At 41.3% G+C, this 25,218-nt stretch overlaps 1 protein-coding gene across 11 annotated transcripts in view; it reads left to right on the top strand.

Annotated features, from left to right (window-relative positions):
• akap9 (A kinase (PRKA) anchor protein 9) overlaps positions 1 to 24,914 on the top strand; it is a 76,824-nt gene extending 51,910 nt beyond the window's left edge. For 6 of the 11 annotated variants that reach the window (XM_035993336.1, XM_035993330.1, XM_035993332.1 and 3 more), the window contains 29 exons: positions 1,924 to 1,944; positions 2,927 to 3,103; positions 3,637 to 3,741; positions 4,098 to 4,250; positions 4,903 to 4,989; positions 5,423 to 6,451; positions 6,756 to 6,887; positions 6,978 to 7,022; positions 7,108 to 7,248; positions 7,943 to 7,987; positions 8,540 to 9,379; positions 10,034 to 10,091; positions 10,685 to 10,806; positions 12,581 to 12,769; positions 12,944 to 13,111; positions 18,201 to 18,306; positions 18,461 to 18,656; positions 18,959 to 19,109; positions 19,935 to 20,279; positions 20,428 to 20,727; positions 20,847 to 21,079; positions 21,206 to 21,311; positions 21,563 to 21,757; positions 21,999 to 22,202; positions 22,318 to 22,550; positions 22,696 to 22,790; positions 22,883 to 23,024; positions 23,767 to 23,897; positions 24,402 to 24,914. In XM_035993336.1, coding sequence (XP_035849229.1) covers positions 1,924 to 1,944; positions 2,927 to 3,103; positions 3,637 to 3,741; positions 4,098 to 4,250; positions 4,903 to 4,989; positions 5,423 to 6,451; positions 6,756 to 6,887; positions 6,978 to 7,022; positions 7,108 to 7,248; positions 7,943 to 7,987; positions 8,540 to 9,379; positions 10,034 to 10,091; positions 10,685 to 10,806; positions 12,581 to 12,769; positions 12,944 to 13,111; positions 18,201 to 18,306; positions 18,461 to 18,656; positions 18,959 to 19,109; positions 19,935 to 20,279; positions 20,428 to 20,727; positions 20,847 to 21,079; positions 21,206 to 21,311; positions 21,563 to 21,757; positions 21,999 to 22,202; positions 22,318 to 22,550; positions 22,696 to 22,790; positions 22,883 to 23,024; positions 23,767 to 23,897; positions 24,402 to 24,445 — 5,793 coding nt within the window. In that variant the 3' untranslated portion in view covers positions 24,446 to 24,914. The remainder of the gene's footprint in view (positions 1 to 1,923; positions 1,945 to 2,926; positions 3,104 to 3,636; positions 3,742 to 4,097; positions 4,251 to 4,902; positions 4,990 to 5,422; positions 6,452 to 6,755; positions 6,888 to 6,977; positions 7,023 to 7,107; positions 7,249 to 7,942; positions 7,988 to 8,539; positions 9,380 to 10,033; positions 10,092 to 10,684; positions 10,807 to 12,580; positions 12,770 to 12,943; positions 13,112 to 18,200; positions 18,307 to 18,460; positions 18,657 to 18,958; positions 19,110 to 19,934; positions 20,280 to 20,427; positions 20,728 to 20,846; positions 21,080 to 21,205; positions 21,312 to 21,562; positions 21,758 to 21,998; positions 22,203 to 22,317; positions 22,551 to 22,695; positions 22,791 to 22,882; positions 23,025 to 23,766; positions 23,898 to 24,401) is intronic. The other 5 variants (XM_031296131.2, XM_035993335.1, XM_035993333.1 and 2 more) reach the window with 3 other exon arrangements.
• Positions 24,915 to 25,218: the final 304 nt, after the last annotated feature.

Below are 25,218 nucleotides of genomic sequence, written 5' to 3'. Positions count from 1 at the left end.
ATAACACTGTTGTTATGGCTATAAACACTGCGCTGAGACTCACACAGCAGAAAGAACAATAGAGCTGGTAGAATTACCTGTGCTGCCTCCAAAATGACACCAAATAGTGGGAGTGTTTACACAGGAGATAGAGTGAGAGTGGGATTGTTAGTTCTTGTGATCCTTTGTAAGTTGTGTAATAGTGGGTTTTATTTGCACGATCATCGAAAACACAATACAGTGGGAGTGATAAGATTTGCTGAAGTCAATCACTGCCCTGGGGCAGCTGTTACTCAGATGTGTTTGTATGGCATAAGGACAATTACATGTAATTTAACCCCAGATATCACATTTCAGAATGACTTTGATTTGATTTGCTTAGCGACAACTGCTGAGATTTTATAGGCTAAATCCAAACGATTTAGATTAGAGTTGCACTTATCTATATTTTTTTTTATTAACAATGGATCAAGTGAAGATGTGTAATGTGAAAGGTGTCGATTGTAGTGATGAACCCACAGAGATTTTATCACCCTCTCACTCTGCATTGCTGTTTTTAATAATTTAGCTAATTTTTTTGGTTGTACAGCCCACAACTTAACTTGGTTCACTCTCATTGCTGTCATTAACCTTTTTTAGCAGCTAAAGAGCTAGATAATTCCACTTCAAATGAATGATAATGTTGCTCTGCTGGATGTGTAAATAGGTGACTGTTTACTAACATATTCGCCAGATCAACTTTTTAAGGCTACAATAAATCCATGTTGTGTTTACACCTTGTTCCACTGCCCCCAAATGGCCAAAAAAGTAAACAATGACAGACATTACACCTGCACCAAGATGTCTGTAATCTTTATTGTTATCGGATCCCAATTAGCTTCTACTGATACGGTTGCTAGTCTTCCCAGTAATCTTTGATTTCCACAACTATTGTCAGTCAATTCGGTGTAACTTCCTTCCGTTGGTCCTGTCCTGAATTTTTGACTCAATTTTGATGGTCACATTTTCATTTTATATCAATATATGTGAGGAGTAGTTGACAGTAATAGAAAAAAGGTTTTAACCTGCCTTTTTAAGTTTTCATATTTGGCACAAAATGGCAGAATGTCATTTCTTTTTATGCATCAGTCTCATTCATCACAGCAGTTTTAACCTTGATGTTGTTTAGGTATTTGCTTTGTCTGTGCTGATATTACTCTTTGGCTTCTCAAGGATTTCATCATTGACTGTTATTTTCCATCCACTCACAATCCCTCAGTTCACTCTGAGCAAGGAGAAATTTAATTTTGATCAACACGATTGTCATTATTAAAGCGCTAATTATTTCCTCAAACCAATCGACTGGATGCTTACACAGGAAAAAGTAATTTGACAGTAAAGCATCACACCCTGCTAACTGTGAAGGCATCATGTTTATAATATTAATAATAATAATTAAAGTTATTAAACAGTTAAATTCAACTCATTTGCCTTTTGATGATATAAAAGAAAATAAGCCGCACTGGGTTATGGGCCCTCAGCACATTTGACTTGCCCAATCTGAAACATCATTTGACAAGTTAAATCAGTTAATCCCTCAGGGGAAGATGACTTCAATGCTCAGCGGTATCATAATGTTCGCTGTCCTTTCCTTACTGTCTTTGTAACTGAAGTATCCTCGATTTGCCCCTGCTGCGTGTTAGTCTTTGAAAGGTCTGTTTGTTTAAAGACTTGAATTATATAACGTGTGATTGTATTTAGCTATGAGTTCTGTGGTTTCCTCGTGTCCACTTCTGCTTTAAACTCACAGGCTAATATCCAAAAGATAGATAGCCTGTACTACTTCTATAATTTCCAGAGACCCCTGCCACATTTATATCACTAAGTGCTTTTTCTTCCCCCTCTTGCCCTTGAACTCTCCATCCTCTGAACCTTTATGCCTTCTCTCTCCCGTGGCTATTACAGGTGGATGGAGTAACCTCTAAGGTATTGCTTCTAGCTACACGTAGAATCAAGTCTACCCCAGAGAGCATTTAGTTAGTTTTAGTAATCCCGCCCAATCCTGTTGCAATTACTGGCCTGTCCATATCGCTTTTCCTCTTCCTCTTCCTTTTTCCAGTTTGATCCATCTCTGCCATGTTTGTCTTCATTTGGAAGCGGCTTCAAAACATTGTCCTCTCTCACTCTGCTCCTTTCTCTTGTGCCTCCCTTCAATGCCAAACTAAACAGCAAAACAGAAGACAAAGTGGGGTGGAAGAAGGGTGTTCACCAGCTCAGTGTAGAACAAACATCATGAAAGCATACTCTTTATATAAATAAACCATTCAGTGCAGAATTACTCCCATGAAGAGTTCATCATACTCTCTTGTCACATTAATATTTAATGAAGGGCTGTCAGTGAGGGGGTGTATTTCATCTGCCTTACTACAGTGTCATTTTGTTTTGAATAGAAGAAGAACTCAGGTTTCTATAACATCCTTACAAAGGCATTCCTGAAACAAGAGGATACATAAAAAGTCAGTCAGTCTTTTATGAAACAACATCATTTTCTTGTTAAATCAAGCAGGGGGAACAGTTTACCCTCTAGATTTTCCCATTTCCTGAGATAATCATTGAAACAAACCTTCCTCCTGTGGACCCTTCTTCCTCTCATTCATTGATCTGCTGATGTTTTGCCGTCTCACGGATGGATCAGTTACCTGCCAGCGGTCCTCCTGGTTAATGTACTGCTCTGTGGTTTGTGTCACCCGGAATGAAATCTCTCTCTCCCCTCTGTCCCTGCACCTCTTTTCACTCTCGGCCCCCTCCTTTCTCAGGTGGATCAGCTGACCTCCCAGCTAGCTGTACATGTACCAGCAATGCTGTAGTGTGTGGTGTCTGAGAGCGGTTCCCATTAAACGACTCCCCCTATCTCTCTTTCTCTCGCTCTCTCTTCTGCTCCCTTCGTTTCTCTCTCTCTCACTACCAGGTGGACCAGCTGACCTCGCAGCTAAAGGAGAAGGCGGATTGGTGCAGTGAGCTGCTGCTCAGCTCAGAGCAGCTGCGTCGTGAGTTGGGAGAGCGCGACGACGAGATTGACAAGCTGGAGAGCCGCATCCGCGAGCTGGAGCAGGCCCTGCTGGCCAGCGCTGACTCCCTGGAGAAGGTTAGGAAGGGGAGGGGGGAGAGGGAGATGAAGGATGTCCAGGAGAGTAAGAAACGGCAAGAGAGAAAAAGCAGTCTTTATAATAGCTGTGGAGCATGGCAGAGGGTGTGTGTGTGTGTGTGTGTGTGTGTGTGTGTGTGTGTGTGTGGATGTATATGAGGTGACAGCTGGAGAAGAAACGGGAGGAGGGTTGAGACGCACAGAGAGAGAGAGAGAACAATGTGTGGGTGTGTCTACTTCAGCTGCCCGGCAGTTTGTTTTTAGTGATAACACTGATGGCTAGCAACTGTCAAGATTGCCCCCCAGTGTTCGTGGAGGACTGTTGTGAGTGAACAAAAAGGAGCAGTGCAGGAAATGCTCATATATCTGCTTTACAAATGAGTTCCAGTTGCATGATAAAGGATACAGCAACATGCATTTATAGTTTGCATCCTTGAAAATCTGTTTGATCACAAGAGCTTGATCCTTCACGCCTTTCTGCGCATGCTGTTAATAACTGCTGTGCTAAATGGTTTCTTTTGTGTGTGTCGCAGATTGAACAAAAGAAGCAGCATGCATCCATCACTGAGGCAAAACACTCCACACTGGAGGCTCAGTTACAGACGGAGAGAGAAGCTCTGGAGCGGAAAGAGAAAGAGGTAGTGTGCTGCTCAGGGTGGATAATAAACGGATAATATTTCAATTTGACAATTTGAAGATCCAACTGGGAGTGAAATGTTTTAAATTTGTGGTTTGTAGTCGGTATGCAGGTGTTACAGCAATGTTTTTCAATAGCATTGCAACTACATGTAATGCATCATACGCTTCTTTGTCCCGCATTGACAAACCATTAGTACTGTAGTATCCTTTGAAATATGCATTTTTGTTTAATTACATGAATAGTAGAACTAATTTGTAGCTAACAAGTGAAGCAGAGGAAATCAGAGTTGTTAGATTTTCAGTCGTCACATGGTGTCTCCTCTGAAGTGCTTGCCATGTTTACTTGTCGCCTCAGATCGGTAACCTGGAAGAGCAGCTGGAGCAGTTCAGAGAAGAGCTGGAGAACAAGAGCGAGGAGGTGCAGCAGCTTCACATGCAGCTGCAGATCCAGAGGAAGGAGATCAGCAGCCAGCAGCAATACCTAGAAACCAGGGATAGCATGCTCCAGGTAAAGAGCCGTCCTTGTGTGAAAACTTCTTAAAGTATCTTTACGTAAGATTTTGAATTCCAGAAATTCCAGAAGTGGTTGATTCTGGTTGTGTGTGTGAACTGCCGCCATGCTGGCTTCTTTAAAACTGTGGATATCATTATCAGACAGACACTGGCCACATATTGGGTTAAAAGATGTTTACACTTATATTCTCAGTTGTTATGGACTTAACCTGTTTTTTCTACTCACAAACTGTTGTACTGAAGAGCAAAAGATAAACCACTGGTTGCTGGTGAATTTAAAACTGTTGGCCGATGTGATATGTGTGACACACAAGTTCTGGCGTATTCACACAACCAAAAACTGGGCCATCAGTTGTAAACAGGACTTTTTGATGTAATGCATATACCACAATTATGTATATATAATATTAATATTTCTGCTCTCAAACTGCAAAAACATTTTGGTTTGGATGTTTTATTTAATAAAGAGATATTTGCTCTATGTTGCTAGTTTTAGTTTGCACATTTTGCAAGACTCTGCCACTGCCGGCACATTTTTTGTTTGACTCAATCAGTGTACTTTCAGTAGTCCACCATGAGGCTGCCTCTTAGTGGATTTATTGGTGGTTTATTAATAGCCATCACATTATAATCTCTGACTTTTGAAGGTGATGGAGGAGAAGGACAGGGAAATAGCACTTCTTAATGAACAGATCACTAAGCTCCAACACATGGAAACAGCCTCTGATAACAAGGTAACGCAATATATGCATATACGAAATAGAATAAAAGTCTATTTCGAATACGCATATCTCCGTGTTAGTCGGTGTGTGTGTTTTCTGCATTCGTGTACACTTTTATTTTTGTTTTCACCATTTATTTATTTATTTATTTGTTGGGTTGTTTTTGCTTATTTTATTTTGGTAAGTAGTTCCACAGCCCCATCGTCTGTTGTGAGGTGATCATTTGCTCGTGTGAGGTGGCTTTCTAAACCTCTGGGTCTCTGACGAGTTTTTACAACATGATCAATTTCAGAAATGTAAATACAAATGCCATTGAATTCATTTTAGCCCAAAGAATTTCTAAGCACAACAGGGACTCAGAGGTTTATCTGAATAGCGGGATAGCTATGGACTCCTCAAATCGGACATTTTTATGGTTTAATAATGTCTGTATATTTTTCTTTAGGAGATTGATGGGAGGGATGAGCTGATTAAAGACCTGGAGTCCCAGGTAGAGTGCCTGCAGAGCGAACAAGAAACCTTAAAGAGGAATAATGAGGAGGAGCTTGACCAACTAAATGCAGTCATAGACAGACTTCAGCAAGAGCTGGCCAATATCGAGCAGAAGCAGGCTACAGAAGATGAAGAGGACACCAAGGCTGAGCCAGAGAGCGCTGTCTGGAGGCCAAGTAAAGAGGAATATGATGAAATGAAGCAGAGAATGGACCTAGCCACCAAAGAGGTCAATACACTCAAAGCCGAGCACAGTAAGCTGTTTGAGACATACCTGCGCTTGAAAGAGAGTGCAGAAGCTTTAGCTGATACAGAAAAACTGGAGAGCTCAGAGGGCGAACTTGAAGAAGCTCTCAGAGAGAAAACTGCAGGCTTTGTAGTCATGCAGGCCCAAGTACAAGCTTTAGAGCAGAGTGCAACATCCAGAGTGGAAGAGTTGGACCTCCGCATCCAGGAGCTCGAGGACGTGGTCGATGAAAAGGACTGTGAATTAAGCCGCTGTCGCCTCCTTGTGGAGCAAACACAAAGCTCTTCAGATGGTCTCCAACAAAGGGTCTCTAATCTAGAGGACAATCTGAGGGAGAAACTGGCTGCAGCACTTGTCAGTCAGGCCACACTGGAGGCCTTCCAGCAACAGCAATCACAAGGATCCAGAGAAGACCAGGAGCAGCAGGGACATGCTGAGCCACATGTGGAGCCACATGTCTATGACTTTGGTGACTTTGGTATTCCCCAAATGGATTTCAGTGGAATCGGCCAAGCGAAACAAGTTCCAACAGGGAAGGTGGTCCATCTGACCCAGAGGCTCCGGGAGCTGGAGGTGGGACTCAGTGGGATGCAGAAAGACCAGGAGCTCCAGAAGCAGTTGCTCTCCAGCTCTGAGGAGGAGGTGCTGGAGTACGAGAGGAGGCTGGCCGTGCTCATGGATCTGCTCAGTCAGATGAAGGCCAGGACACACCAGAGCACATCACTGGCTGTGGGGGTAAGAGTGTGGCCAATACGTCATAAAGAACTAGTTCAACATTTTGAGCCTGGCCAAAAATAGTCCAGCACCGAACCCCAGATTAAACATACAAGATACCACATGTAAATAAGTGAGCTTTAGAAGAAATCTCTGTACTTAGTTGAATCTATATTGGGGACTGTCATTTTCTCTGTACCATTATTAATGGTTAACCAGTGAACAATCCAATGAAGTCATTGTAAATCAAGTATCAGGGTGCTTAATGCTGTCCTTTGCCCCACACAGCTCTGATAAGTTTGATTCCTTGTGACCTTTTTGTCAGGGGTCCTCTGCTGCTGAGAGGCCGGCTGCTGTGCCCGAGCTTCTCCAGGAGGTCAGAGACGAGGCCTCGGCCACCAAAGAGCAGCTCAGCAGCTACAAGGAGAGCTGCAGCAGACTCCAGGAGGAGCTCCAAGTATGTGACTGCCTCTTAGTGTTCATTTTTCCTGTGAGAGGGATTCTAATGTTTGGTGAGACTGATGGACTGATGTGCTTTTCTTTCTAGGACAAAATGGTTACAATAGAGAGACTACAGGACCAACTTCAAAAGGTAGGAACAAAGATTTGATACTACAGTTTACATTTTTTATCAACTATGAATTTTCTTGCCTTATATTAAAACTTTGTCACTTTAGGTTTCATCTGGAAGCCGTGAGGAGACTAAGGTGTCTGAGCTTCAACAGGAGTTAAAGAAGGCTCAAAATGAGGCAGCTGCGGCCAAAGAGGAGTTAAACAGCTGCAAGGAGAGCTTGGAGAAGCTCCAGGAGCTGCTGCAGGTGCCAAACATTTAAAATCTTTACAGTCATATCCTGTCTTGGGTGCACGTTTTTTGTAATTCACAGTATTCAAAGTTATCGTTTTACACTAAATTTGAATTTAGAACTTTTGCTGTGGATTCGAGCTCATGAAACTAATATTAAAAGGAATAGTTTGACATTTCGGGTAATATGCATATTTGACAGTTGCGTTCCTGTAGAGAGTCAGATGAGAAGATCAATACTACTCTCTTATCTGTACTGTAAATATGTAAATGGAGCCAGCAGCCATTAGCTTAGCTTAGCATAAATGAAACCGGGAAACAGCTAGCCTGGGTCTGTCCAAAGTTAACCAAGTCCACCTACCAGCACCTCTAAAGCTCATCAATTAACACGTCATATCCAAACCACAACTTGACATTTTTATACTTTGTTACCTTCTGACTGGGCCAAGTTAGCTGTACCTCCTGTTTCCAGTCTTCATGCTAAGCTACGCTAACTGGCTGCTGGAGGTAGCTTTATATTTAACAGAAATGAGGAGTATGAGAGTGGTATCAATCTCCTTGTCTAATTCTCCACCAAAAAGCGAATAACCGCATTTCCCAAAACGTCAAATTATTATTTAGGTGTGTCAACTCTTGTTTAATTTTTGCTGAAGTCAAATGTACGTTTTTATTTATACACATTTTAATTACATGCAATTGTGTTTTTAAAGGAGCGGGAAATGGCCATCGCTCACCTTAAAGGAGAACTTTTTAAAGTAAGTTGGAAATGGTTTGTATTGTATTATTGTAGCTTGTGTGTGTGTATATAATATATAATTGTATTATGAGTGTATATATATATATATATATATGTGTGTGTATATATATATATATATATATATATATATATATATGTGTGTATGTATGTGTATATATATATATATGTGTGTGTGTATATATATATATATATATATATATATATATATATATATGTGTGTATATATATATATATATATATATATATATATATATATATATATATATGTGTATATATATATATATATATATATATATATATATGTGTATATATATATATATATATATATATATGTGTATATATATATATATATATATATATATATATATATATATATATATATATATGTATATATACATGTGTGTGTATATATATATATGTGTATATATATATATAGTATTATCAGTATATTTATATTTCTCTAAAACTGATAAGATTGTTGTTTTTTATGTTCCTTCATGATACTTAGCTGTATGTGCAGTATTTGACCACCTGCCCATTCGTCCTCAAGGTACAAGTTGAAGAAGACAGAGCCAACATGGCAGAGCTTCTCCAGGAGCTCCAGGAGTTCAGAAACGATGCAGCTTCCACCAAAGAAGAGCTCAACTGCTACAGGCAGCATAATGAGAAACTTCAGGAGGACCTCCAAGTCCGTGAAGTTTCCATTTCGAAACTCAAAGAGGAGTTCCAGGGGATGAGAGAGAATATGGATACCACCAAAGAAGAGCTCACCAGTTACAGGCAGCACAATGAGAAACTACAGAAGGAACTCCACGTTCGTGAGCTCTCCATTTCTGAGCTTAAAGAGGAGCTCCAGGAGGTACGAACAGCCTTGATGAAGACAGCGGATTCTGGTCCTCCATCTCCTTCTCCGTCTCCCTCTCCTCAGCCTTTCTCCACTACTGCTTCTTCCTCCTCCACCACCCAACCTAAAAGGAAAGGCAGCAAACAGCAGGCTGGTAAAGGAAGCAGTGCCAAAGATAAACCATCTCTCTCCAGGAAAAACTCTGCCACTTCCAGTCAGTCCTCCAACAAATCTCACAGTGCTCGGCTAAACAGCAGCTCTGAGCAGCAACACGCGGCGGTAACGCACTCGTTCACCCAGACCGAACCTTTCCAAATGTCCGACCTCGGCCCGGAAAGTGAGTCTGCAACCAAAGACGAGATGGAGGAGGTGATCGGAGAGTTCCAAGAGAAGATTGGACAGATGCAGGAGCTCCATGCGGCAGAAATACTGGACATGGAGGCTCGGCATATTTCAGAGAGCGAGAGCCTTCGTAGGGACACACAAGTCCTGGAGGATGAGTGTAAGGCCCTCAAGGCGGTCATCGACAAGCTGCGCTCCACAGAGGTGAGGGCAGGAAACAATAGCTGTGTCCTGTTCAGTCTACATATTAATTATGTACATACTAATTATATACTATGCACAATCTTCTAATCGTATACTCTTTTAAAAAAAAAAAAAAAAAAAAATACTTTATCATTTTATACTAACAGAAAATTATACAAAAATGTGCCATGTCAAGCAAACTGTAACTTTGGAAAGCTATGGCCATTTAAACTTGACAAAAATACTTTCAAACAAAGATTTAATTCTTATTTTCTTGATTTTCCAAGGTTTTTTGGTCCGTTGTTAATTTATTTAAAAAAGAAATCCAGCTGTCAACTGCTTCTACTTTTCTTTTGTGCTTATTTTGTCTGACCAACAGCCCCTAAATCCAAAGATATTCAGTGTACAATGATGTATAAAAAGTAGCAAATCCTCAAATTTGAGAAGCTGAAACCAATACATATTTGACTTGATAAATTACTTAAAAATTAAGCAATTATCAAAATTGTTGCCAATAATTGTTTCAGCTCTATCTGCATTTTCATGAAATGTACAGTAGTTCAATGTTTTGAAGGTGTTACATACTAAGGACACATGCAATTGTTTTCTTGCACTTGTAATCATTTTGATTAATACGGTAAAAGAAGGATCTGAAACACGTTTAATGTTTTCTAGGCGCCTTCCTTAAGACAAGACCGTCCTGCATCGCAGTTCAAAGATGGCTACACAAGTGGTAAGAAGCGACACATCGATACAGCACAATCACACCTAAGGGTTTACTTTATTGATTCAAATGTTTAAATTAGTTTTTTTATCAGTATTAATACACACCTTAAATTTCCACTGACTAGAACAAAAGAAAAACTGACAATGATTAAATGTTTTTTTTCTCCAGCATTCTTCATGTGTTTTCAGGTATTGCTTGAATAAACAATTTACAGAAATAACCTGAGTCTTCTAAACAACTCAGTCCTGAGAGGGTCGTCTGCTCAGCTATTCTTATGTCTGCCTCACTGTGTTTCCTTACAACGCTTTAAATAGTTTGTCATGCCAGCTAGTGTTCATTTCACACATTCCCATTAGCATTGGTAATCATGTTTATGCTGTGATGCTGCAGCATTGCCATGATGTTTGAAAGCAGAGGAAACAGTTCATGTAATTGTTACAGCGACCAAGACTTACTTCCATGTACTTACGGGCATGTCAGTATTCTATTAAGACTGACTTGGGGAAAAAAACCTGAACCTATCCTTTTAAGTACAGTATATTATGTGAATGTTGTTGTTCACCTGTTTTTGTTTCAAGAAAATGTTTGTCCTCTTGCAGACAGCAGCTCAGACTACAGCCAGCGGACTGGATTTGACTTCCCGAGCTTGCAGCAGGAGTTTCGCACGACTCCAGAGGGCGCCAGGAGAGAGACTGATGATCCACTGCCTGACCGGATCAAGGTACTACTACCTTCACTTATTATAAACAATGTTTGATTATTACATTACATGTCATTTAGCTGACGCTTTTTATCCAAAGCGACTTACATTTGCTATATATGTCAGAGGTTGCACACCTCTGGAGCAACTAGGGGTTAAGTGTCTTGCTCAGGGACACATTGGTTGATGTATCGCAGGGGGAATTGAACCCAGGTCTCCCACACCAAAGGCATGTGTCATATCCACTGCGCCATCACTACCCCATTATACTGAAAAATAGTGATGAAAATGTTGCTATACACAAAAATACAGTATTTTCCTAGTCTTAATGGCTGTATTAAAGTGCCCATATTATGAAAAAATCACTTTTTCTGGGATTTGGGGTGTTATGTTGTGTCTCTGGTGTTTCCACACACATACAAACTTTGATAAAAATCCACCCATGCTGTTTAGAGTGAGATACATTTTCTGAATGTGTCCTGCCTTCAGTCTCTGGGTGAGCTGTTCAAAATCGGCACGGCTTGTGACGTCACAAGCCGAAACGAGCAGGCTAACCGCAACCATTAGCTCGTAGCGTTAGCATGCTAACGCTATGGCTAACGCTAGCATGCTAATGCTAGCATGCTACCTCGTTCTCAATAGCAAAGCACTGCTACAACACACACAAGTTCACTATAATCTACAAAAGAACTACTTCCATGTGCGCCCTCATTTAGAAGTCTCCCAGCTAATCCTGCCTTGTAACTGACCAAAGTTGTAGAAACAGCCTTTCTTTTACTGTCTATGGAGCTAGCTAGCTGACATGATCTACATCTGAGCTACTGGGCATGTGAAGTGCAATCAAAGATAGTACAGAAGAAGAAAAGAGGTCTCACTCTGTAGCTAAAACAGAGACCAGCTGAAAAGAGGAGCTGCAGCAGTGAGAGAGAGCGGTGCAGTACAACAAAAATATGGTGTTTTTTGAAAATTAAACCATGTAAACCTATTCTGGTACAACCTTAAAATACAATTATGAACCTGAAAATGAGCATAATATGGTTGCTTTAAGACACAATATATGTATGTTATTAGTTGTTCTAGCTGTGTGAGGTGCAGGGAGACCATATTGTTTGTTTATCATTTACACTCCCGTAATTGTCTCCATCTGTTGCTAGCCCGATCGAGTGTGACTCGCGTTATCGCCTTTTGTCTTTCACTTTCCCTTTCCATTTTAGCTTTTAGTTCTTTGTTTAATTTCCTTCTTTTCTGTGATGGTCCTGCCCCAGTAGCAGTCATAACTACAGCAGATAAGTTGTAAAATGACATTAAAATACAATTAGGCCTATTTAAAGACACCTCCTGCTTCCTTTTACCTGGCTCAAAAAGGCTGGATACTAACACAGGCTTTCCGGTGTTACAAAGAAATCTGTGACCCTTGAGAATGTGTTACTGTAGCACTGTCTACCTGCCGCATCTGCAATCTGCAATCATTCTGTGACTGCGCGGGAAAAATTGAACCCGGGCAGAGGCCTTACTAAAAACTATATAAAAAATGGCGTTCTTTTCACTGTTAGTCTCATTTGCGGTTACAGGTCATTTAAGGTCATTGTATGAAAAATGACAGAGCTTCAGAAACATTAAAAAGTTACATATAGTCACTTTAAGAGAAATTATGTATTTCATGTGTTGTTTTTGTGTTTGCTTACTGCATGTATGAGCATTACTTCCAATACATCTCTGAAGGGCTTTTTCTGCTGAATTAGGAAAGACTGATGGTAAACCCCAAAACATTTCTGTGTGTTTCTTGTCCATTTAGACGTTGCTCCGTGAGGTACACCAGGAGGGCATGCAGGTTCTCTCTCTCTCAGAGCTCCCTCTTACTGAAGGCGAGCCGGGCAGCCAGTTCAACGTCCCAGGCTGGGTGAAGGAAAGAGATGCTTTACTGGCGACTGTGGAGTCTCTCAAAGGCCTCATCACCCAGATACAGACACACAGAGAAACACAGGTAGAAGAAACCCCCCATGAGTCTTTACAAAACACTGCTTACTCTTTTCCAGAGCTCAACCAGTCAGAAACATCACAGTTCAAAGCAGCAGGATTTAGATGTCAAGTTGTCATTTTTCGTCTTGCACTGTAAGTGTGCTTGTGTCTTTATCTGTGTGTCTCTGACTTGCTGCAGACGTCAGGCGGTGTGGACTGGCGCGGTGAGCTGCTGGATGCAGTGCGGCAGGTGTTTATGAGGGAGCGCAGCGTGCTGAAGAGCGCCCTCTACAGCCAGTTGGACCTGCTAGACACCAGCGATGCCATCATCCACCTCAATCAGCTGGAGCACAGACTGGCTGAACAGGTCAGAAATAACAACAACAGTCTGGCACTGAATTCACTCCAAACTAAAATTACTCCATGGTGTTCACTGTTGTACACGTAAATTAAGGGAAAAGACAATTAAATGCAAAGTAGTTGAAGGAAAAAGACATTTGACTGCAGTAATTTATAAAAGGTCTGAAAATATGTTCTTCCTCTATATATTGCGTCAAACCAGTCAGTTTCCTCGTCTGTTAACCCTAAAAGCAAGTAAAGATTTATTTATATAGCACTTTTTAAAACAAAAGTTTCAAAATGCTTTACAATAAAAACATTAAATGTCAAACAAGCAGAATAGCAACAAACACAAGAACAACAAAATAGAATTTACAAAAAATGCAGTTGAATTGAATAATTGAATAGTAATTAAACTATTTTAAAGTTTAAGGCAAAGACGACAAATGCTCGGTCTATCTTTAATTTAAGTAGAGCTCTGACCAAGTTTTTCTTTCCTTTTATAAGAATATATATACATATACAGTATGTATGTGTGTATATATATATATATATATATATATATATATATATATATATATATATACACAGTGCCTGACAAAAGTCTTGTCGCTTATCTAAGTTGTAGGAACAACAAATAATAACTTGACTTGTAGTTGATCAATTGGAATCAGAAATGGCTTATATGAAAGGCAAAGGCTTCTGGATTATGCTTATTATACCAAAATAAAGTTTTGTATCATTCATTGAGTTTTATCATTGAATTAGGACAGAAAGGTCAGATTTGGCTTGGACAAAAGTCTTGTCGTGTCTTTATATGATTCAACCAATCACAGATTAGAGTTTCACCTGTGACAAATACTGTAATTAACACATTCCTGGGTGTGTATAAAAAGAACTCCAGCACACCAGACCTTCATGTGAAGTGCAACCTGACCTCTCACAACATGCCGAAGATTCAACCACAGACCAAAGTGCTGATCATCAAGAGCCTGAAGACCAAGTCTGCTGCTGAGGTGGCAGACATCTTCAATGTATCCAAACGTCAAGTGGAAAGGATAAGAAAAAGATTTGAAGAAACTGGTGAAGTTCATGACAAGTCCAGGTCAGGCAGACCCCGTAAGACAACTGTTAGAGAGGACCGTTTGTTGCTTCGACAGTCCAGGGCCTCCAGAAAACCCCTGTATCTATAACAACAGTCAGACTTGGCTTGGACAAAAGTCTTGTCGCATACAAAAATACAGTAATGTACGGTAGAAATTATACTTTATTGTGAATACACAAACATGCTACAATAACATCAGAGCATACGTAAAGTCATGGTGCCTTGGGAAAAAGAAAATGAGCTTGGAGGACTACATCCATACGTCTCGGCAATGACTCAAATAACGTATTGATGAAGTCATCTGGAATAGCAAAGAAAGCAGTCTTGCAGGACTCCCAGAGTTCATCAAGATTCGTTGGTTTCATCTTCCAAGCCTCCTCCTTTATCTTACCCCAGACATGCTCAATAATGTTCATGTCTGGTGACTGGGCTGGCCAATCCTGGAGCACCTTGACCTTCTTCGCTTTCAGGAACTTTGATGTGGAAGCTGAAGTATGACAAGGAGCGCCATCCTGCTGAAGAATTTGCCCTCTCTTGTGGTTTGGAATGTAATGGGCAGCAATAATTTGTTGATACTTCAGGCTGTTGATGTTGGGTCCGTGTACTTGGTGGCCAACGGATTTTCGTTTTGAAAGGAAAAAAACAAAAACGAAAAACGGCCAGTTTCCCAATTACCATTAGTAAATAGGAAAACAAAAAACGGAAAACAACCCATTATTCGTTTTTTGTTTTGATATTAGAAAACGAAAAACAATCTCGTTATCCGATTGTCTTTGATGTATTTGTAGATGGAACTCGGAAATTAAAATACGTGTGTATAAGTCGTATTCCTTAATTTTGCATTGGTATTTTTTCGTGACCCGGAAGTTACTCCCGCCACGCCAAGACCCGCCCTTCAATAGCATTTATTGGCCAGTACCGCCTGTAAGATCCGTTCTGTGCATGCGCATAATTAACTAACAATGTCCATGTGCGATTTACAGTCTATGTTTGTACCATGTGTTAACCATGGATGTATTAAGTGAACACGTTAACACTTTACGACCAAACATTACAACTTTTTTATTAAATCTTTTTTTATTAAATCTTTATTATACAATAGTCATAGCTACAAACATTCGAAACTTGTCACTGATCCAAAACCGTGTAGCGACATCGTTGTTGTGTTGTTTACGTTAATGTTTTTACCTTTAATACTTCGTCTTGACTAATAACCATAGACTGTCTATTATTAATGCGATGAAGTGTAAACGTACATAAGTGTCCTTTTGAAGATGGGATGACAGCTCTCCCAGCCATCACTGCTGTATACCACTATAGTAGCTACATGCCAACGGCAGTAAACACTATAGTAGCTACATGCTAACGGTCATTTTAGCTGGCAATGTTGTTAAATTCTCCCCAATTCCGGGTCACATTCCTGCTGAAACATGTCCGATTGTGTAGTGTTTGGTTCAGAAGCCTTTATCTGTGATTTTTGACGTTAGAAAGTGCTGCTTCGTTCCACTACAATCTAACGTTAGCATACTCATAGCTAACTATTGTAGCTGCATGCTAACGCGACATAGCGGAGCATATAGCTAGCTATGTACGTATGTAGCAGGACTTTGTACCGTAAAAATCACCAATAAAGGCTTCTAAACCAAATACTAAACAAATACAAATACAGTAAAGTGACCGGAATTAGGGGTGAAATGTCCAGCATTGAGCTACATAATAGTTTGCTAGGAGTTAGCTGGTCTCTCACAGAGATCTCATTTGTAGCCCTGTTTTACCGGATACTTTCATAAAAGTACAAACACAAAGTGAGAGGTATACACATGCTTAAACTTTATTAAAAGCATGGTTAACTGAAGCAGGACGGAGTCATGACTTAAAACACCAAAGCAAGGCTTCTAGCTCAGGCTAGCTAGCGTTAGCAAATTACCTTCAAAGTTGCAAAGAAATGATGAAACGTAAAATTTGAAGCCTTTATTTAATTTGCTACATGGTGTTGTACTGGATGGCCAGACGACCCTCCGTATATCATTAACAGATACTTTAGGCAACTCCAGCAAACACCTTGTAAACTTCATCTCTGCCATCATAACGGTCTACTGTCACTGTCTAATGTTTTCTTCCGGTAACCGGGAATGTCCAAACATCCTTACGCCAATGCGTGCATAGAGCTGTGAAGTTTGCCGGTGTTCGCGCAAGCGTAGAACTGATCAGGCAGTGCACAGAACGGATTTTACAGGCGGTACAGATCGGGTACTGACAAAGGAATAAGATTTATACACACATTTTAATTTCCGAGTTCCATCTACAAATACATCAAAGACAATCGGATAACGAGATTGTTTTTCGTTTTCCGTTTTTTAATATCAAAACAAAAAACGAATAATGGGTTGTTTTCCGTTTTTTGTTTTCCTATTTACTAATGGTAATTGGGAAACTGGCCGTTTTTCGTTTTTGTTTTTTTCCTTTCAAAACGAAAATCCGTTGGCCGCCAAGTACACGGACCATGTTGCCATCCACTCTGCAGATCTCTCGCACACCCCCATACTGCATGTAACCCCAAACCATGATTTTTCCTCCACCAAACTTGACTGTTTTCTGGGTGAATCTTGGGTCCATGCGGGTTCCAAAAGGTCTTCTGCAGTATTTGCAGCAATTGGGATGCAGTTCAATGGTTGATTCATCAGAAAAATCAACCTTCTGCCACTTTTCCACTGTCCATCCTTTCACCAAGCTGTGGGCCTTTGCAAATGCAACACACTTTTTTAGTTGTCTTCTGTTTAATGCTGGTTTGTGAGCACTAATTCGGCCATGGAGACCACTGCGTGAGAGAATTCGACAAACTGTTGTTATAGATACAGGGGTTTTCTGGAGGCCCTGGACTGTCGAAGCAACAAACGGTCCTCTCTAACAGTTGTCTTACGGGGTCTGCCTGACCTGGACTTGTCATGAACTTCACCAGTTTCTTCAAATCTTTTTCTTATCCTTTCCACTTGACGTTTGGATACATTGAAGATGTCTGCCACCTCAGCAGCAGACTTGGTCTTCAGGCTCTTGATGATCAGCACTTTGGTCTGTGGTTGAATCTTCGGCATGTTGTGAGAGGTCAGGTTGCACTTCACATGAAGGTCTGGTGTGCTGGAGTTCTTTTTATACACACCCAGGAATGTGTTAATTACAGTATTTGTCACAGGTGAAACTCTAATCTGTGATTGGTTGAATCATATAAAGACACGACAAGACTTTTGTCCAAGCCAAATCTGACCTTTCTGTCCTAATTCAATGATAAAACTCAATGAATGATACAAAACTTTATTTTGGTATAATAAGCATAATCCAGAAGCCTTTGCCTTTCATATAAGCCATTTCTGATTCCAATTGATCAACTACAAGTCAAGTTATTATTTGTTGTTCCTACAACTTAGATAAGCGACAAGACTTTTGTCAGGCACTGTGTATATATATATATATATATATATATATATATATATATATATATATATATATATATAGAAGGCAGTTAATTGTTTTCACTGAACACAGGGGTTTGCACCACTCATCAAGTAGTTGAAATGTATGACCTATGTGAACTATATAATTTGATGTTTTTCAGTCCTGTCATTGATTTTGAACACTACTCAATGATTGATTCAACATTATTTTAATGCTGGGCACCCGGATAGCTCAGTTGGTAGAGCAGGCACCCATATATAGAGGTTTACTCCTCGATGCAGCGGGCCCGGGTTCGACTCCGACCTGCGGTCCTTTGCTGTCATTCCCCCTCTCTCTCTCCCCTTTCATGTCTTCAGCTGTCCTGTCAAAATAAAGGCCGAAAATGCCCCAAAAATTATCTTTAAAAAAAAACATTATTTTAATGTCTGGGTTTTACCCAACTGAAGGCAAAAAACTATCTGCACATTATTAAACAGAAACAACCTTCTCTTGTCTTTCCTCTCCTTTGATTATCTTTTGTGCTGGTCAGTAAACAAATGTTGTATTTGTGATCCTGATCCAGGACGCCCAGCACAGAGAGGCGATGGGTTTGCTCCACACTGCGGACAGGACCAGTCTCATCTCTGAGTTGCATCAGCTCCGTGGTCAACTAGAGCAATTTCATCAAGGTAAACCACTATAAAAACTTATGGTCTATTGAAACTTACTCTGCTTGTGATGCTCTTTTTTGCCTACTAGTGTAATGTGTCCATTATTTTGCCTGCTTTGAGTGGGAAAATCTCCTGATCCTGATATTGATGTTTTCTGATTGTTGCCCTTCAGGTGCCCAGCCTGCTGTGTCAGTAGGTGGTGAACGTAGCGTGAAAGTACAACGGGAAGGAGGAGGAGCTGATGGAGCAGCGGAGGCTGACAGGCTGCTGGTAGAGGAGCTGAAGGGTGAACTGTCCCAGACTAAACTGGAGCTGGAGACAACGCTCAAGGCTCAGCACAAACACCTCAAAGAGCTGGACACACTCAGGTTAGACACAATGTTTGTTCACGGACATGCATCCACCACGCCTGGTGTTTGCAGTAGAGCTATAGATAGGAAATGTGAGGAGAGAGAGGAGGGCAATGCATGCAACAAAGTTCCCAGGCGTGGCCCGCAGATTGCCCCCTGCATTGACATCTGGGACACAGTAGTATATCTTCACCCTTTAATCATCTGGTGACCCTTCAGATATATCTATTTTGGACCCCTTTGAGAACCAATGCTTTTACTGCCTCCATTTACAACCGTTTAATTTGAAGGTTCAACTGAATGATTATTTCTGTCAACAGGGCAGAGGTATCGCAGAAGGCTGTTGAGGTGGACGCACTGAACGATCATCTGACAGAGGAGAGGAAGAGAAGCAGAGATCTTCAGTGGGCCATGGAGAAGGAGAGGTGTCGAACTGTGAAAAACGAGGAGAGTAAGCGAGAAGAACTGGAGGTAAGAGCCTTTAGACAGGTGCCTTTGTCTGTGTTGGAGTTCTTTAACCTAAATTTAAACACCTAACCAGGGAGGGGGCTTCGTCCTATGTATTACTTTTGCCCCCATTAAATAAAGAAATAAATAGCTGAGTCAGTTTTATTCAGCAGACATTCAATGCAGTAATTACTAAGGTATTTGCATTGGAAACACATCAGAAGTTGTCACAGTCAAGGCAATTCTGCTGGTGATATTTCACCATCTCAACTTACCCATTCTTATATTATAGTGCAGGGGTCTTCAAAGTTTTTTAGGCCAAGGACCCCTTAGCGAAAAAAAGAGACAGAGCGGGGACCCCTACCCTTACCATATACAGTATATTGTATAAAATTTAATTGCATATTAAACTGGACCTACAATAACGTGTAGGGTGGCCTAAAGACTTTACATATAGCTTTTTATAGTGCATACAATACTAAGCTTTTAAAATAATAATTGTTGACATATTCATGTATTTATACATCATGTTTTAATGCTAAAATGTGGCACAGTAAATCCTTAAGCTTTGTATCTGTGGATGGCTACCTTATGGCTAGTAAGCCTGTCATCAATGTTGTGTACATTAAAAAAAAAATCTTTACTAATAATATGTTGGATTCAGGTTAATGTGTATTTTCAGACATAATAAAAAAAAAAAATAATAAGAATTAAACCATCAAACAATAATTTGGTGGCCCCTGTACAGCAACTCTGAGGGCCCCTAGGGGTCCCGGACCCCCTGTTGAAGATCTCTGTTATAGTCTATAAGTCATTCTAAAAACAAGTGCATTTCCATTTTCCTCTAAGGACCTGCACCTCAGTCTGGAGGAGCAGAAGAGCCGCATGTCCCAGCTGAGCCTGACCCTGGAACAGGAGCGCCAGGCGTCCTCTCAGCTCTCCCAGCAGGCCGAGCAGGAGCATCTCAGTCTCCACAGTCGACTCCAGGAACTCCAGGTCCAGCTGGAGACAGAGCGAGCCAAGGCCCTGGAGATAAGCACTGCGCTGGAGAGGGAGCGACAGCTGCGGACGGGTGTGTCCTCTGACGGCGGTCCATCTAGTGAGCAGCAGGTCGAGGAGGGTAGGACGGGGCTCAACGAGGGAGAGAGTCTGCTGGAAAGACTGCAGAGGGAGCTGGATGACAAACATGCACAGGTGGGTTGTTTTCTACCGAGTTCGCTCCAACTGGACACAAGATGGGCATTGCATCATTGTCAACATGTCTTGGATTAAAATATTTGTAAAATCAGTAAAATTATTTTTTTATCTTAAGTCTGAATTTGTCCTCATTGTCCTTCTCCAGGTGGTGCGTCTCCTCAGTCAGGTGGAGGCCCAGAAGCTCGAGGTGGTACGAAAAGAGGAGGAGCTGACTTTGGGGAGTCAGAGGTCGAGACGGGACCAGGAGGCGCTGCTGGAAGCCCGGGCCCTGCTGGAGAGCCTGGAAGCACGAATGTCTGAGGCCCAGGAGCAGCTGCAGAGAGAGATGGAGAAGAGGAAGAGTGTCAAAGAGGAGAAGGAGAGGTTGGAGCAGAGGTTGAATCAGTTAGGAGAGCAGAGAGGAGAGAGGGAGGGGAGCGGACCTCTGCAGGCTGATGGCCACAGTGTGAGTATCAACTAGTCACACACTCTTAATAAATCCTGACTTTTTAGAATTTTAAATTGTAATAGTTCTTTCAGACAGTCTTTTGTTAGTTTAAATCTGTGTTGTTATTTTTTCCACAGCAGGCTGTCTGGCACAGCAAGTCAACTGACCGCACCAAAGACTGGGTGTTCCAGCAGAAGAGTGCAAATGGTCAGACAGCGAGCTCCGCTGCGTCCCCTAACCTGGAGGCGTCTCCAACAGGTCACACCAGCGGACCACACCATGGTCCTTGGCGCACAGTCGACAAGATCCTGGGCACACTCCACCTCATTTCCTCCAAGATCCGCAGCATGGCGAACAAGACTACTGGCAGGTAATTAAATCAGCTATAATCAGTGTTTTTATATTAACAATGAATCCATAAATGTATCATGATATGCAGGACTTTTCTAATATAGCCTTGTGGAAATGAACTGGTCATTTGTACACATGTGTGCAGGCTGACTGCAGAGGTCGACAGTGAAGAGTTATCCTGGGTGCAGTCCAATGTTGACGAGGTCATCACTATGCTGCAGCAATCCCCAGGTCTACCCTCCGTCCCCGAGGTCAGAAACAGTTTCGTCTTTTGTGATGGTTTCACTTCTACTTTGAACATTTCTGTATTTTGTAGAGGGAAGACCAAATTCTTGCCAAAACTTAAATCGAGGAACTGTTACTTCACCTACTCGTGCACAAATTTTGGCCGAAAGTAGAATTCTCACACGCTGATGTTTTTTGTTTTTTTTCAAGCGTCTGCTATCTGTTAAGCTCCTGACATGACCACATATGGTTGTGACTGTTTGTGTGTTTCCCGCAGAGTGTTTCCCTGTTGGCAGGAGGCTCCTCCAGCTCCTCCAACTCCCTGACGGAGCGGCTGCTGAGGCAGAACGCCGAGCTGACAGGTTTCGTCAGCCGGCTGACCGAAGAGAAGAATGATCTGAGGAACCACACGCTCCGCTTGGAAGAAGAGCTCCGACGCTACCGGCAGGCTGGACTGGGATCAGGCGACAGTGTGAGTACATGACAGTACAATACTACTGATAGAGATGACTGAACTGATATTATTGTAAATATTTCAACACTTTGCTAAAACTGACATCAATCTTCTGGTGTACCAGAAATGTGAAAGAACTGTAACATAAAATAAGATGCTAGAGGGGCCTCATGTGGAAAGCTGTTTTCAGCTTTTCATCTCTTGTCATTCCATGCAGAAGACTCTAGACTAAATTCCATTATTTGATTTCGTCCTGCAGTTCAGCAGCAGGAAAGGTGTGTCGAAGGTGGACTCGGGGGTTATGATACTTTCCCAGGAGAGGGAGGCTTGGACGAGAGAGAAGGTCCGCCTGGAGAAGGCTTTACTTCTGGCCCAGGCCCAAGTGGCCCGACTTCGTGGGGAGATCAGGACTGACGCGCTGCGAGAGATGACTGGACCTGAGGCTGACAATGCTGCACTGAAGGTCTGCTAGAAACAGCTAATATGTCCCTGCAATTAAGGAGTTTGTAGTTAGTTTCTTCTCCAAGCCAGAATGCTCTGTGCAATCATATCATTTTACTCCTTTCCTTTTCCTCCAGAGGATGTATGGAAAGTACTTGAGATCAGAAAGCTTCCGCAAAGCACTGATCTACCAGAAGAAGTATCTGCTGTTACTGTTGGGCGGCTTCCAGGAGTGTGAGGAAGCCACGCTGTCGCTCCTTTCCAGGATGGGCGGCCGGCCGTCACTCCCCAGCCTGGAGTCCCTCAGCCAGCGCCGCCGGGGACTGATGCGCTTCCGCTCTGCTGTCCGAGTCTCTATCGCCCTCTCCAGGTAGGCAGCCAGAGCTCTGTGTTGGAGTGTTTGTTTTGGCCAGTGCTATCCAAAACGTCCTCATGTTAACAACAGATGTATATGCAGTCGAAGAGATTACAACTTTGATTTTTTTAAAGTAAAAACCTACACATTTTCTGTTCAGAATGCGTTTCCTAGTGAAGCGATGGCACAAGGCGACGGGGTTAAGCTCCACATCCTCCTGCAGCATCAACAAGAACGGCGCAGGACAGATATTAGGTACCCAAAACATATGATGTTCTTTGGTTTCTACATGTTGGAGAGAATGATTTAGAAGCGATGCTCAATACATTTTTATTCCTCTCTCTCAGATACAGAGGTGAGAGACTCACCGTATCTTCACCCGGGCAGCGTGGAGATGTACAGAGAAAGAGGAACTGGAGGAGTCTCCAGCGGCAGGGGCCGAAGTGGACGTGAATCCCCCAGATCGGCTGTCTCCTCCACACACCACAGGTGCAACATCTAATGGGGCTGCAACTAACAATTACTGTTATTATAAATTAATCTAACAATAATTTCCAGTAGTCCATCTAGACTAGTTTATAAAACGCCAAAAATAGTGATCATCACAAGATATCCACACAAACTTTATCTGACCAACAACATTTAATGACATAAAAATAAAAGAAAACACAAAGTTAACATGTATCTAATGTTTTTGTTTTTCCAAAATCTTCATTTAAATTGAAGGCTAATCCAAATATGGCATGGGCCGGTATGAGTTTCTGACGGCATGATAACCTTTAGCAAAAATATCACGGTTTCACGGTATTGCGGTTACAGCTTTAAAATGTATTCTGCAAGAAATTTTGACAGTGTGCCGACTACTTGGTGCACATCCCAATAACACTGGTTAAGTATAAGTATAGCGTGTGTTTTGAAATGTCTGGGTAAAAAACAACTTTTTTTTCCCATTCGACACAATGTATTTGAGTTTTAAACACACTGCACACTGGCAGAAAGAGGGATTTCTAAACTGCTCTTTCTGTCCTTGAAGACTCATAAGAAACAGCTATTACTGCAGGAACGGTGTGACAGAAAATTGTAGTGGTTTTGAAACCGTGACTTTTTAAACCGTGGTATACCTTGAAACCGGTAACTGGCCCATGCCTAATCCAAATCAGAAGTCAGACCTGTTTATAGTGACATATTATGTCAGTTCTGTTAGTAAAAGGTTGGTGTCTGTGTTGCATAGGCTTCATATGGCTGGAGACCACGGAGCTCTCACCTGTTCCCACCTGCAGAGCTATGACCCCGACCGAGCGCTCACTGACTACATCTCCAGACTGGAGGCGCTGCAGAGGAGGCTGGGGAGTGTGACATCAGGTAGGCTTTGCAGTTAGTGAACAAGAAATCAGCATATGTAACAGGTTAATACTAACAGGAGCACCACTGGCAATTAAAATGAAAAAAGGAGGGAAAAATTTTGTTGTTTTTTTCAAATATGAAATGTTTTTTGTTGTTTTTTTTTGCTCCTGGAAGAGTTTCATCACCATCCTTAATTATTCTCAAGAAAGTCAACAAGAGTCACAACACTGTGCGTCAGTGAAGTTTCACAAGGGAAGCTGTGAATACCAAAGCAAAGGGTTGTTTCTACGGACCCTCATTAACACGATTAACACAAACATTATCTCACACAGACACACACAAACACATTGTTTGACATTGTGAAAGTATGTGTAGACTGTCCCTAAATTACTGTGCGTGGGACTGAAGTTGCGATTTGGAAATGGTTTGCATAAAATTGAACTTTTATCATCCCAATATTTTGAGTTTCTTGTGGTTTTTAACTCTGTGAAGTCATTTTAAAATTGACTTTTTTCTCTGCAGGTGCTTCTTCATATACTCAACTGCACTTTGGCTTGAGAAGATAGACGCTGTCAAGTTACTTTGGCTTGAAAAAACTCAGTTGCCTTTTCTCATGCTGAGCGCTATCATTCTGGTGTGGACTGTATCTTTCCATGTGGACCAAAACACAATTTTTTACTAGTGTACGACATGTTGTATTCAGGCTTTTTGTCGCCAGCACTTGAAAAACAGCTATGTTTGTAAATGAATCTGCCTCTTTGTTGTGGATGAGCTACAATCATGTATATTTGTCTAATGCTAATTTAAGACTTTGTGATTATTAATTTATATGTTTGTGTTGTATGGGCGGAGCGTTAGGTACAGAATGTTTGGGTTTATCGTTAAGGAGGCTGCTACTGGATATTCTACACTACACTGTGTTTTGCTTAGGCCAGACTACAGAGGACATTTGTAGAGAACGTATTTTTGTAAAGTGTAGAAGCTTTGAAATTTCTGGGTATTTTATCAAAAACTGAAATAAAGAGGACTACATTATTTGAAAGAGTTGAGTATTTTTCATTTCTTGTTTATCCACTGACTAAAAGATGATGAGGGTTGCTGTGCCGAAACATAGTTAATAATACATTTTGGCATGAAGTGTTGACAGTGTGTGGGAGCTGATTTTTGAAAGTTTCTTTATTGAAACAAAAGAAAAAGTTGCAAAAAAGACAAAATAAACCAAAATATGTCATGAAAAGCACAATATTTTCTGTAAGGAGAAGACATTTAACAGTTTGATTCAAGTCGTACAACACAGCTTGCGCAGTGAGACATTGTATCTTGCTGTTCACACTAAAGA

Source organism: Sander lucioperca, chromosome 16, assembly GCF_008315115.2.
Source record: "Sander lucioperca isolate FBNREF2018 chromosome 16, SLUC_FBN_1.2, whole genome shotgun sequence".
NCBI lineage: Eukaryota > Metazoa > Chordata > Actinopteri > Perciformes > Percidae > Sander > Sander lucioperca.
This window is presented reverse-complemented; position numbering and strand designations above follow the sequence as displayed.